This window comes from Phoca vitulina, unplaced genomic scaffold, assembly GCF_004348235.1.
Source record: "Phoca vitulina isolate PV1807 unplaced genomic scaffold, GSC_HSeal_1.0 scaffold5, whole genome shotgun sequence".
Taxonomy (NCBI): domain Eukaryota; kingdom Metazoa; phylum Chordata; class Mammalia; order Carnivora; family Phocidae; genus Phoca; species Phoca vitulina.
In genome coordinates, this window is record NW_022589708.1 from 17115702 (window position 1) to 17128451 (window position 12750).

Genomic DNA, 12750 nt, shown 5'->3' on the forward strand with positions numbered 1-12750 from the left:
TGCATTTAAAGAAAAACTTGATATGCCCAAAGTCATACCTAACAACATTAAGAATTATTTCTGAATTTTCATACAACCCATGTAATTATATAGGCTACTAAAGTTTGCAATATAAAGAAATACTGATATCACAGACTGCCCTGTGAATATCTCATAGAATAACAGAAGTCTAGGTTGAATTCATTCACTCAAGAAGAAACAATTTTTATTGTACTTGAAGGGTTATGATGATAGAAACAATATTTTAAGTGATTGAAAACAATTAGCAATAAACTAATTGAGTCCTTTTCAAAGCATCATCATTGAGCACTTCAGAGAAATCTGAGTGTTTGGGAGGAAATAGCTTATTAACTTCTATTCTTTAATGACAAGAGAATACTCCAGACATTATTTCATTGATAAGACATTCCTGAATGAATAGACGATAAAAAGGCAAATCTAGGGCTTTAAAAATGATATTCCTGCCTTCCTCCCTACCTTCCTCTCTGCCTTCATTACATCTTTCCTTCCTTCCTCCTTGCCATCCTTTCTTCCTGCCTTCCTATTTTTTTTTATTATGGCTAAAGAAATATTTTATACCCTTCAGTTGCACAGAAAAGGAATTTCATGATTCCATGATAGTTGTAAAACTTGTGTATTTTCTTTCTCATTTTTGGTAGCTGATGTATCTTGGGTGTTGATGTGTTCGAATGGGTTTTCAACATGTGGGAGGGCAATGACTGGTACTGAAAAAAGGTTCATGTTTACATTTCCTTTTCTTTATGCTTTTGCACTAATATGCAGTTTTATAATTATACAATTATCATTATACAGTCAATTGAATTTGTTTTTTTAAATCCTAGTTTGGAGCCTTAAATTACCTCTGAATAATTTTTATGCTAATCTCATGATTCTTTGCTATTGTTCGAGCTATACTATCTCTGAACCAGGAACATATACAGTTTATTTGGAGACATTGTGTTCATCCATCTGATTCTACTGTGATGAGTTGTATGACACCAGACAAATTACATAATATTTGTAAGCCTCAGTTTCCTCATTGGTACATGGAGGTGATAATGTTACTGGGAGGACCAAAGGAGATTGTGCATAAAAGCACTGATCATGGCGCTATACAGAGGAAGAGCCACATAAATGTTATCTCGTATCATTAACTGATTCTTCTCTCATACATGCATAATACTAGAATGTTCCAAGATCACTTAAATTTATATAAAAATAACTCAGATTTAACAAAAAGCCATTGTTTACATGATCAAAGCATAAGATATGCCTATAAAGATGTAAGTGATATTTTAAAAATATATATTCACTTGAATGTTATCCTTTAAGTCATCTTAGAAAGTAGACACATATTCAAAAGTCTTACCATGGCTCAAAGTTTTTTAGACTTATGGAAGACTTCAGAAACAAATTCTGAGCCATTTTAAAAAACCCTCAGTGTTACTGTTTTTATTTGGCTAAAAATTGAGCCCATCCTTGAGGGGTGAGGAAGGTCAAATGGGATACTCTATTCCATTTTAAAGAGCTTTTAAATTATAAAGAGCTGGTCAAACATACAATGCTATGGAATAGAGTATTAAAGAATGAATATCCTCATTGAGAATATTAGGAAATAATATGCCTCAGGCTCTTAAAGGAATTCTAAAAGCGTACACATGTTTGAAGCTAGAGTAGCACTGTTATGATGTATATGGTTTCTAGAGTGCCTACCTGGAGGTAGACAACACCCACTCGAGGATGTAAAATTTAGTTGATAAAAAAATTCACTCATACTATTAACGTTGTTACCACTCTGCTTTTATGCATCTCTTGCCACATCTAAAATGTTCTGCTATAATGTTATTTAATCCAGAAACATCATAGTCTCCTAAGCTATGCCCTTCAGTTTGCTTCCAAATTCCTCTAAGTTTGGGAAAGAAGTTTTGCCAGAGCAAACCAACCATGACTTGGGCAGGAGTGTCACAAATGGGTGACTTCATATTACCTGTTTATTTAAATAATGAGCTGAGCTTGAAATAAAGATTAGACAAATATATGTTGAAGTTTATAATTTGTGGAGCATGGTGGTGCAAATGAGTTATAAACCAAGTAGATCATGGAATAAATATTAAGATCTGGAATGGAAGCCTAGGGAAATGACAGCCAGACCTGGCAGGTAGAATAACACTTACAGTTTTGAGGTCTATTTAAAAGGCAATAAAATCTGATTTGGCAGTTTAAACATATTGTAGTTTAAATTGACCATTGTCAGATCCTTTGGTTAATTTAGAACCCACGAGAGAACAAGATTTTATCATATACTGTTTTTCTGATTTGGAGAGATTGATTTTACCTTATAAATATTTGCCATCAATTTGACTGTTTGACTTTTCTTCAGAGGTCATTTCAAATCCTTTTGATTTTTAAAAAATTTACAAATTCAGCGTTTCTCTTTTCGATTCTGTCACTGTATTAATAATATTTTCTGGCTACCAACTGGATATGATACTTCTTAATAAAAGCTGACTTATCTCTTCCTCCTTAAGTACAACAATAAACATACCCTAATCGGGGTCTGCTGAGGCATCTTATCACAACTGGGAAATCAGGGACTGTGGATTAGCGGCTATCCCTATGTGTGAATAGAAAAAGAGCTAAGCATTGTGTGCTACATTTTCTGTATTAGTACATGTCTTTAGATATTAATAGGAGACTTAGAAATGTATAGATAGTCAATTATTTAATACCGACTTAAAAAATAGCAAATAATATTTGGAGGATGGATTAATATATCATTTTGCAAGTTATTTACCAAATAATTAATGGCTTTCTTAGAGATATTCCCAGAGCAGGTGTGTGTTTACAACATGGCTAAATCCATTAGGCAAAGGGAGGGAAAAGAGCCACAATACCAAAGATGCATTTTGAAGGTATTAGAATACAGCTCAGATGCTACCAAAATATTCAGGTTAAGGTTTGTCAATGGCTAAGTTACAGTGGATAAAATTTATCAAGCTTCTTCAATGAAATTACATGAAATGCTCCTTAACAATCTACTCTATAACTTACAGACTTCAAGTAATTTCTTCATATAGCTTGCAAAAATGGAAGAATCTCTTAAAAATTCATGCATGCTATTTGCCATCATTTGTTTTGATTCATTTAATGGAATTCCAATTTCAGTATTTTAAGAAACACTATATACTGTTTTCATTGTTCTGCAAATACACTTTCAATTTAAGACATTTTTCTTTTATAAAGAAAAGAGTTTAGAATCAAAGATAGTAAAATTACAGATATACTGAATCCTTCTTATTCGAAGTCGCTTCTGTGCTCTTCACATTTGTAGGTTTAATGTGTTAGAATTTAAGAAGATTTAAGTTAGAATCCTAGGAGACATGTTTGCAAACAGTCTATCATTTTTAAATACTTTGTGAACATTCCCACTTGGCTTACAAGAAGTAGTGTGACATACCTTTTCATAAATATAATTGTTAAATTCGAAAAGATTTCTTATTCCAGTCAGGTGAAGACAGGGGAGAAATCAAGACTCCAATAAGACAGGTATATCAGGGTGGAAGAGTTCAGTTACCAAAGCCAAGGAAGTAACATTACCACACCCATCAGCATAAATGCGGTAGATTCAGTCGCTGCTGAACATCCTGCTCCTGTTGTATCCAAAGTACTACCTCGGCCTGTCTGATGGATCTGCTTTACGTCACTGAGGTTCATCTCTTCTGGCATCCCTGCAGAAGCAAATAAGAAAACACAGGATAATTCATGAGCCCCTCACCATGATATGTCTAGAACAGCTGTTAAACCCAAAATGTGGACGCTAACTGTTTTATCCTAGCCTTCCCCATGCGTTCGCCTAACTCTAGATGGGTAATGTGCCACGGGTACTTCTGTTCTTCTTAAATTAGAGAGTACAGGCCCTTGAGTGGAAATTCTCAAAAATATTATAAGAGCAAAATGAAAACTCTCCAGCTTTTTAAAGCACTTGGAATATTTTTCTAATGTCACTGATTGGTTTAAAAAAAAGAAATTTAATGAAAATGTCCTGAGGTATGGCACTTGCTTGCCTCAGAGATGTAACAATTGCCGTAACTGTGTGAAACTTTTCTAGTGGAAACAAAACCATGTAAGGAGAAACAGTTAGGACATTTTTAAAATAGAATTTATACAGATTGTATTTTGGTTTAGACTGAACTATGCGTAGGCTCCTCATTGGAAAAATATCAAAGAATAACAAATATTAAATGATATCCTTTACACACCTACACAGCTGTGGGGTGGAGGTGTAGACATCTGTCAACAGATCAAAGAATTTGTTAATAGGGTGGGGATTAAAGTTAGGAATGATGTGTTGGATTTAAAAAAAATGGGTAAAATTATAGACCAAGATCCAGGTACATCCTGGTTATTACTTCTCTGTTCTATGAAACCTGACAAGTTGAGGAGGCCAGCCCCCAAATTATTGGGGATGAAATGATCCTTTTCTTAAAGAAGCCTACCTTACTGTGATATCTGTAGGGAGTTACTGACTTATCATTTACTATGCAGTACCTGCAATGTTTTGAGACCATATGGCCATCTGAAATATCTCATGGCATGCCACTATCAGTTACAATTAATAAAGTTTAAATTCAGTGTTGCTACAGCCATAAATATTGACATCGTAATTACAGTGAGATTGAAAAAAATCCTCATAATAAGGAAAACTCGATATTTATGTAATTAGGTGAATCATGTATACGATTCAGAAGGTAAGCTCAACTGCATTCAGGGATGAGAACATTAAAACGAAGCACAGCTCTACTGATCTGACATATTGATTTTACAGTCTGAGCTCTTACATTATTATTCATTGTTTGGGTACCTGTTTTGCCCTTCTGTGTCATTAGGCAAGACGAATAAACTAGTGATTTTTTTTTTTAATAGGGACCAGAGTGTGAATATTTTAGTCATGGTTTTATACTTCTTGTTATAGCCAGAGCTTAACAAGGAGCTATTAGGACTTTAGGCAATTAAAAAAATTTTTATTTCCAAGATAACTGTATAAATTTGGGCTTGAAGGGATTTGCTTTTCTTTTTTAAAACACCCTGAAGAGGTGTCTGGGTTGGATTCATGAGTAACTTTTTCTTATGCCTTTTTGAGCTTCATTCATTCATAAGCCAGCCACTGGTCTGGGTTCAAGAGTATCAAAATAAGTAAAAACGTGTAAGTAGAAAGAGGTTAAATCTTAGGTCAGCAAGGCAAGCAATGCTGGGAGGGATATCTCACTTTCAAGCAGATGTCATTTTCATGTCTGAAGTAGAGATGTTATTAATAGTTCTAAGGATGATGGACCCTTGCGATGAGACTTATATGACAACAATTAAAGATCCCTTCAAGAGCCTTGCAGTGAAGGCTACAGTTTCGGATCAAATCACAATGAGATCTTGACACCTGTTAAGAAATCTGAGCATGCTAAGAAGGCTAGCCCCACAATTATTTGATGCAAAGATGGTTTTCTTAAAGGAATTTAATTAACTAAGCTTGTAAATTATACCAAAGCTTAACCAAAGACCCATAAAAGAAAAAAAATTAGTTTGGGAATTTATTACATTAATACCTTAAACAAAAAGTAATCTTTGAATAATCTTTTTCATGCATCTTAGCGATATACAAGATGCCAATAAATTCATATTTCTGTGTTTGGTGAGGGAAGACAATAATCATATTATTATAAAAATAAATGTACTATTAAAATTTGGGTACATGCCTGATGGTTGGTACTATGAGGTATGTAAAAGGGATGGATGTAACTTGGTCAGAAAAGGCACCACGAAAGAAGTGTCACGTGTTAATTTATTTGGCAAAATTGATAGAGCACATGCTAGGGTGCCAGTATTGTTCTAAACACTTCACAAATATTAACTTGTTTAATTCTCATGATAATCCCATGTAGTCGGCACTGTTACTGTGCCTGATTTTATAGCTGAGGAATCTGAGGCCCTGGGAGGTTAAGTAACATGTGAACAGGGGAAGCAGGGGTGAATCCAGACGTCCAGACCCAGCTTGTGCTCTGATCACTAGCTGGGCTGACTCCAGGCACTTTGCTGGGCACCAAGAAATCAACATGTAACACAGATTGGGAACATAATCCCACGTATTGGGAACACAGAAAGTTAATTATGTTGCCCAGAATATGTGTGTATGTGTGTGTTTTCTTCCTTTATTTGGGATGGCTGATTATGTGCTACTTTTGTGTATTAAGCAACTGTAAGCACTCAGAATTAGAATTCATGTGGCGAGTAAACTGTTGAATCAAAATGACTTGATGAATCTGAGAAGATTGTAGTTTCTTTTTTTTTAAAAAAAAGATTTCTTTTAGAGACAGAGTATGTGCACGCACATGCACGCGCATGGAGGGGAGGGGAAGAGGGAGAGGGAAAGGCAGAATCTCAAGCAGACTCTCCTCTGAGTGCGGAGCCCTAAACTCCCTGATCCAAGGACTGTGAGACCATGACCTGAGCAGAAGTCAAGAGTCAGATGGCTGACTAAGCCCCCCAGCTGCCCCACGTAGCTGCTTCTTCATCCTGCATATGCCAACCTTTGCCTTGTGACAGGGGAATGTGGGTATTTCTTCCTCTCTCTCTCCACTTCATCTATCCACAGATTTAAAAAATTTTCTTAGCTTCACTGAACAATGACGACTATGTTTAAAGATAATTTATTCTCTATTTTTTTTTAAGATTTTTTTTTTTATTTTTTTATTTATTTATTTGAGAGAGCGAGAATGAGAGAGAGAGCATATGAGAGGGGGGAGGGTCAGAGGGAGAAGCAGACTCCCCGCTGAGCAGGGAGCCCGATGCGGGACTCGATCCCGGGACTCCAGGATCATGACCTGAGCCGAAGGCAGTCGCTTAACCAACTGAGCCACCCAGGCGCCCCATTCTCTATTTTTAATAAGGAAAATTACATGGGCAAGAATTAATTCTTAATTTGGTCACTCATTTACAAAATCTACTTTCTGCTACCTCTCTGTCAGGCACTCTGCTGGAGACTGAACATGCACCATGCCTTTACAGGCTTTTTCTTCATACTTTGAGTCTTAAAAAAAAAAAACAACAAAAAACAACCAACTGTTGTCTATTCTACCCATGGTGAGAGTGTAGGGCAGATTTAAATGTTGGGGGTGGACTATAGGTCATTATTTGAGTTCAACAAAGTCAAAATAATTTATCTCTACAAATGGTCTAAAAATGTCTATTACATAGTATGCTTTTAATAAATAGCATTGAATGAATAAATTGAAGGATGTGATTTTCACACAGTCGAATGAGTTAGGTAGAATTATTTTCTCCCATCTACAGATTAGAAGCTGAAGGAGTAGTCTGCTCAAGGTAATGTGGTTGTAGCTAAATCCCAGGTGTGTCCCAGCCAAATGTGGTTCTCTTTGATCCTAGCACCATGCTCTTTGCCACTACACAAATAAAGCCTTGAACTTGCAGTCAAACATTGACTCGGCCACAGGCTGGCTGGATGACTTTAGACATGATTTCGGTTTTACGGAATTTTGAAATGACAGCATTTTCAGTGAGAAAGGAGGGTTAGTCAAAATACGGTACTGACTAATTGATTAAGTATTTGGAAAATAAAATAGATATTTACCCCAGAGCATTCTCTAAAGTAAGTGCCTCTAAGACCAAAGACTTAAGTATAAATAATGAGGAAGCAGACAAATCCTGCAGGTTGTTTTTTTAAATTTATGTGTAAGTGGGGGAAAGCATATAGATTTTTAGGCCGACTCTATAAAATAAAAGAGTAATAGCTTTAACATCTGAAAAAAAGAATCTCTGTGCAACATGGAAAAGTAAATTACAGGGACAAATAGTGAAGTGGAGGAAATATTGCAGTGCATGTTGCAGCAATGTCTTTAACACAGAAAGAGTTCTTAGAATCCATAAGAAAACAACAAAAATCCCAATAGAAAAATGGTGAAAAGAAGTAAATGGATATTTACAAGATAAAAGGTTAACTTATCTCTAGAAAAAATTGAAAAGCCTTCTTTGCTGGAAAGAAAATAAATATCATTTTACACATGATAAGATGTCAATTACCTAATGTCCAGTGACAAAGGCAAGGCAGAGAGGAGATAATAGTTTTGTTAAGGATACAACCTCCTTTTTAGGGCATTTGCCAATATATATAAAAATGTTTTAAATATATGTTACCTCAACCCAATAATTCCACCTTTATGAGGTAATTTTATGGGCATAATTAAGAAAATATGCACCTATTTATTCACAAAATATTAATCTGTACAGTGAATAAAAATAAATGTTACTAGTATATTGGGTTAAGGAAACTAAGTGCACACATTATAACAAATGCTTCAAAGAGTAGATACTGATACAGGAAAAAATTTGATATAATTATATATATATATTTTCATGATCTTTAGGAGTATTTGGGGTATTTGAAATCTGATAGTCTATAGCTGTCTTTCTTAATGAGGTATCCCTCATTAATTTCTGTGTTCACCTAGTAGGCACTTGGTGTTAATTAGGTGAATGAATAAATTGATAATTTAAACAAGTACAGAAAATCACAAAATTATAAAAAATGTTTCTCTAATTCAGTTTTTCTTCCCCCATCTTTATTTATTTTTTATTTTTTATTTTTTTTAAAGATTTTATTTATTTATTTGAGAGAGAGAGAATGAGAGACAGAGAGCATGAGAGGGAGGAGGGTCAGAGGGAGAAGCAGACTCCCTGCCGAGCAGGGAGCCCGATGCGGGACTCGATCCCGGGACTCCAGGATCATGACCTGAGCCGAAGGCAGTCGCTTAACCAACTGAGCCACCCAGGCGTCCCTCTTCCCCCATCTTTAATGAGATGTAATTGACACACAATTTTGTGTAAGTTTAAAGTATACAACACACTGATTTGAAATACTTAAATATTGCAAATGATTACCACCATAGTTTTGGCTAACACATCTTCATTATGTCACATAATTACCATTTCTTTTTTGTGGTGAGAACATTTTAGATCTAATCTCTCAGTGACTTTCAAGTATATAATACAGTATTATAGCTATAATGACCATGCTGTACACTAGATCACCAGAACTTATTTATCTTATACCTGGACGTTTGCATCCTTTGACCAACATCTCCCCATTTCCCTCACCACTACCCACCCCCAGTTCCTGGTAACCACCACTCTACCGTTTCTGACTTTAGTCTTTCTTAGGTTTCACATATAAATGATATGATACAGTATTTGTCCTTCTATGAGTTATTTCACTTAGCATATGTCCTCATTTGTCTCAAATGGCACAATTTTCTTCTTTCTCATGGCTGAATATTCCATTGTGTGTATATATACCACATATTTTCCCATTAATGAATTCTTAGGCTATTTCCTTATCTTGGCGGTTGTAAATAATGAGGCAATGAACATGAGAGTAATGATATTTCTTTGAGATCCTGTTTTAATTTCCTTTGGTTATATGCCCAGAAGTGGGATTGCTGCATCATATGGTAGTCCTATGTTTAATATTTTAAGGAATTCTATGTTGATTTCCATTGTGTGCAAACCAAATTACATTCCTATTAATAGTGCACACGAGTTCCCTTTTTCTCCACATCTTTACCAACATTTGTTGTCTTTTTGAGAGTAGCCATCCTAATGGGTGTGAGGTGATACCACACAGTGGTTTTGATTTGCATTTCTCTGATGATTAGTGATGTTTAGCACTTAGCTTTCTCATGCACTGGTTGGCCATTTGTATGTCTCTTTGGAATATGTCTATTTAGTTCCTCAAATTCAGTTTCATTCATTCATTTTACATTTTAATTCCAGGGTAGTTAACATACATTGTTATATTAGAGCTGTACAATATAGTGATTCAACAATTCCATATATTAGTGCTTATCAAGATAAGTGTACTCTTAATCCCCTTCACCTATTTTACCCATCCCTTCCCCCACCTCTCCTCTAGTAACCATCTGTTTGTTCTCTGTAGTTAAGGGTCTGTTTTTTGGTTTGTTTCTCTCTTTTTTTCTTTTGTTCATTTGTTGTTTCTTAAATTCCACATGTGAGTGAAATCATATGGTATTTCTTTCTCTGACTCACTTATTTTGCTTGGCATTATGCTTTCTAGATCCAACCATATTGTTGCAAGTGGCAAGATTTCGTTCTTTTTATGGCTGAATAATATTCCTACATATATAAGAATATATATATATACCACATCTTCTTTATCCATTTATCCATTCATCTATAGATGGACACCTGGGCTACTTCCATAGTTTGCCTATTGTAAATAATGCTGCAATAAATATAAGGGTGTATATATCTCTTCAAATTAGTTCATATTCTTTGGATAAATACCCAGTAGAGCCATTCTTGGATCATAGGGTAGTTCTATCTTTAATTTTTTTGAGGAACCGCCATACTATCTTCCACAGTGGCTGCACGAGTTTGCATTCCTACCAACAGTGCATGAAGATTAATTTTTCTCCACATCCTCACTAACACTTGTTATTTCTTGTCTTTTTGATACTAACCATTCTGACTGGTGTAAGGTGGTTTTGATTTGTATTTCCCTGATGATGAGTGATGTTGAGCATCTTTTTTTTGTGTCTGTTGGTTATCTGTATGTCTTCTTTGGAGAAATATCTGTTCATGTCCTCTGCCCACTTTTAATTGTAGTCAATGAATCTTTGACAAATTTGTTTTTTTTTTTATTGTTGAGTTGTATAAGTTATTTATATATTTTGGATACTAACGCTTTATTAGATAGGTCATTTGCAAATATTTTCTCTGACTCAGTAAAGTTACCCTTTTTGTTTTGTTCTTTTTCTGTGCAGAGGCTTTTTATTTTGAAATAGTCCCAATAGTTTATTTTTGCTTTCATTTCCCTTGCCTCAGGAGACATATTTAGACAAATGTTGTTATGGCTGATGTCAGAGAAATTACTGCCTGTGCTCTCTTCTAGGATTTTTATGGTTTCATGTCTCACATTTAGGTCCTTAGTCCATTTTGAGTTTATTTTTGTATATGGTGTAAGAAAATGGTCCAGTTTTATTTTTCTGCATGTAGCTGTCCAGTTTTCCCAATACCATCTGTCTTTTTCCCATTGCATATTCTTGCCTCTTTTGTCAAAGATTAATTGACCATGTAATTGTGGGTTCATTTCTTGGCTTTCTGTTCTTTTCCACTGAACTATGTGTCTATTTTTGTGCCAGTACCATACTGTTTTGATTACTGTAGCTTTGTGATATAACTTGAAGTCTTGAGGTGTGATACCTCCAGTTTTGTTCAAGATTCCTTTGGCTATTTGGGGTCTTTTGTGGCTTCAAACAAATTTTAGGATTGTTTGTTCTAGTTCTGTGAAAAATGCTGTTGGTATTTTGATTGGGATTGCATTAAATGTGTAGATTGCTTTGGGTAGTATGGACATTTTAACAATATTTGCTCTTCCAATCCAGGAGCATGGAAATGTCTTTTTCATTTCGTTTAGTCATCCTCAATTTTTTTCATTAACATTGTATAGTTTTTAAGATTAAAGGTCTTTCACCTCTTTGGTTAAGATTATTCCTAGGTATTTTATTATTTTGGGGGCAATTGTAAATGGGATTATTTTCTTAATTTCTGTTTCTGCTGCTTCATAATTAGTGTATAGAAATGTGATGGATTTCTGTACATCAAGTGTGTATCCTGCAACCTTGCCGAATACACTTATCATTCTTGTGTTTTTGGTAGTCTTTAGGGTTTTCTATATATAGTATCATGTGAAATGCAAATAATGAAAGTTTTACTTCTTTCTTACTAATTTGGATGTCTTTTATTTCCTTCTCTCTTTAAAAAAATTTTTTTTTTATAGATTTTATCTATTTGTGAGAGAGAGAGCGAGCACAGGAAGGGGAGAGGGGCAGAGGGAGAGGGGGAGTGGGCTCCCTGCTCAGCAGGAAGAGACACAGGGCTCGATCCCAGGACCCTGGGATCATGACCTGAGCCAAAGACAGACGCTTAACTGACTGAGCCACCCAGGCACCTTTCTCTTTTCTCTTTTTATTGCTGTGGCTAGGACTTCCAGTATTGTGTTCAATAATAGTGGTGAGAGTGGACATCCTTGTCTTGTTCCTGACCTTAGGGAAAACACTCTGTTTTTCCCCATTATGATGTTAGATGTGGGTTTTTCATATAAAGCCTTGATTATGTTGAGGTCTGTTCCCTCTAAACCTACTTTGTTGGGGGTTTTTAATGTGAATGGATGTTGTACTTTGTTAAATGCTTTTTCTGCTTCAATTGAAATGATCATATGGTTTTTATCCTTCTCTTATTGATGTGATGTATCCTATTGATTTGCAAATATCGAATCACCCTTTTATCCCAGGGATAAATCCCACTAGATCATGGTGTATGATTTATTTAATGTATTGTTGGATTCTGTTTACTAATATGTTGTTGAGGATTTTTCCATCTATGTTCATCAGAGATATTAGCCTGTAGTTCTCTTCTTTTTTTTGTGGTGTCTTTTTCTGGTTTTGGCATCAGGATAATGCTGACCTCATAGACTGATTTGGGAAGCTTTTCTTCCACTTCTATTTTTTGGTATAGTTTGAGATTAATAAGTATTAACCCTTTTAAATGTTTGATAGAATTCACCTGTGAAGGCTTCTGGTCCTGTTTTTTTTGGGAGATTTTTGATTACTGATTCAATTAACTTGCTGGTAATCAGTGTTCAAATTTTCTATTTTGTCCTGATTC

At 35.1% G+C, this 12750-nt stretch overlaps 1 protein-coding gene across 2 annotated transcripts in view; it reads right to left on the reverse strand.

Annotated features, from left to right (window-relative positions):
• Window positions 1–526: 526 nt before the first annotated feature.
• Window positions 527–12750, reverse strand: part of GPC5 (glypican 5) — a 1360202-nt gene continuing 1347978 nt past the window's right edge. For both annotated transcript variants that reach the window (XM_032402777.1, XM_032402772.1), the window contains one exon: window positions 527–3728. In XM_032402777.1, coding sequence (XP_032258668.1) covers window positions 3571–3728 — 158 coding nt within the window. In that variant the 3' untranslated portion in view covers window positions 527–3570. The remainder of the gene's footprint in view (window positions 3729–12750) is intronic.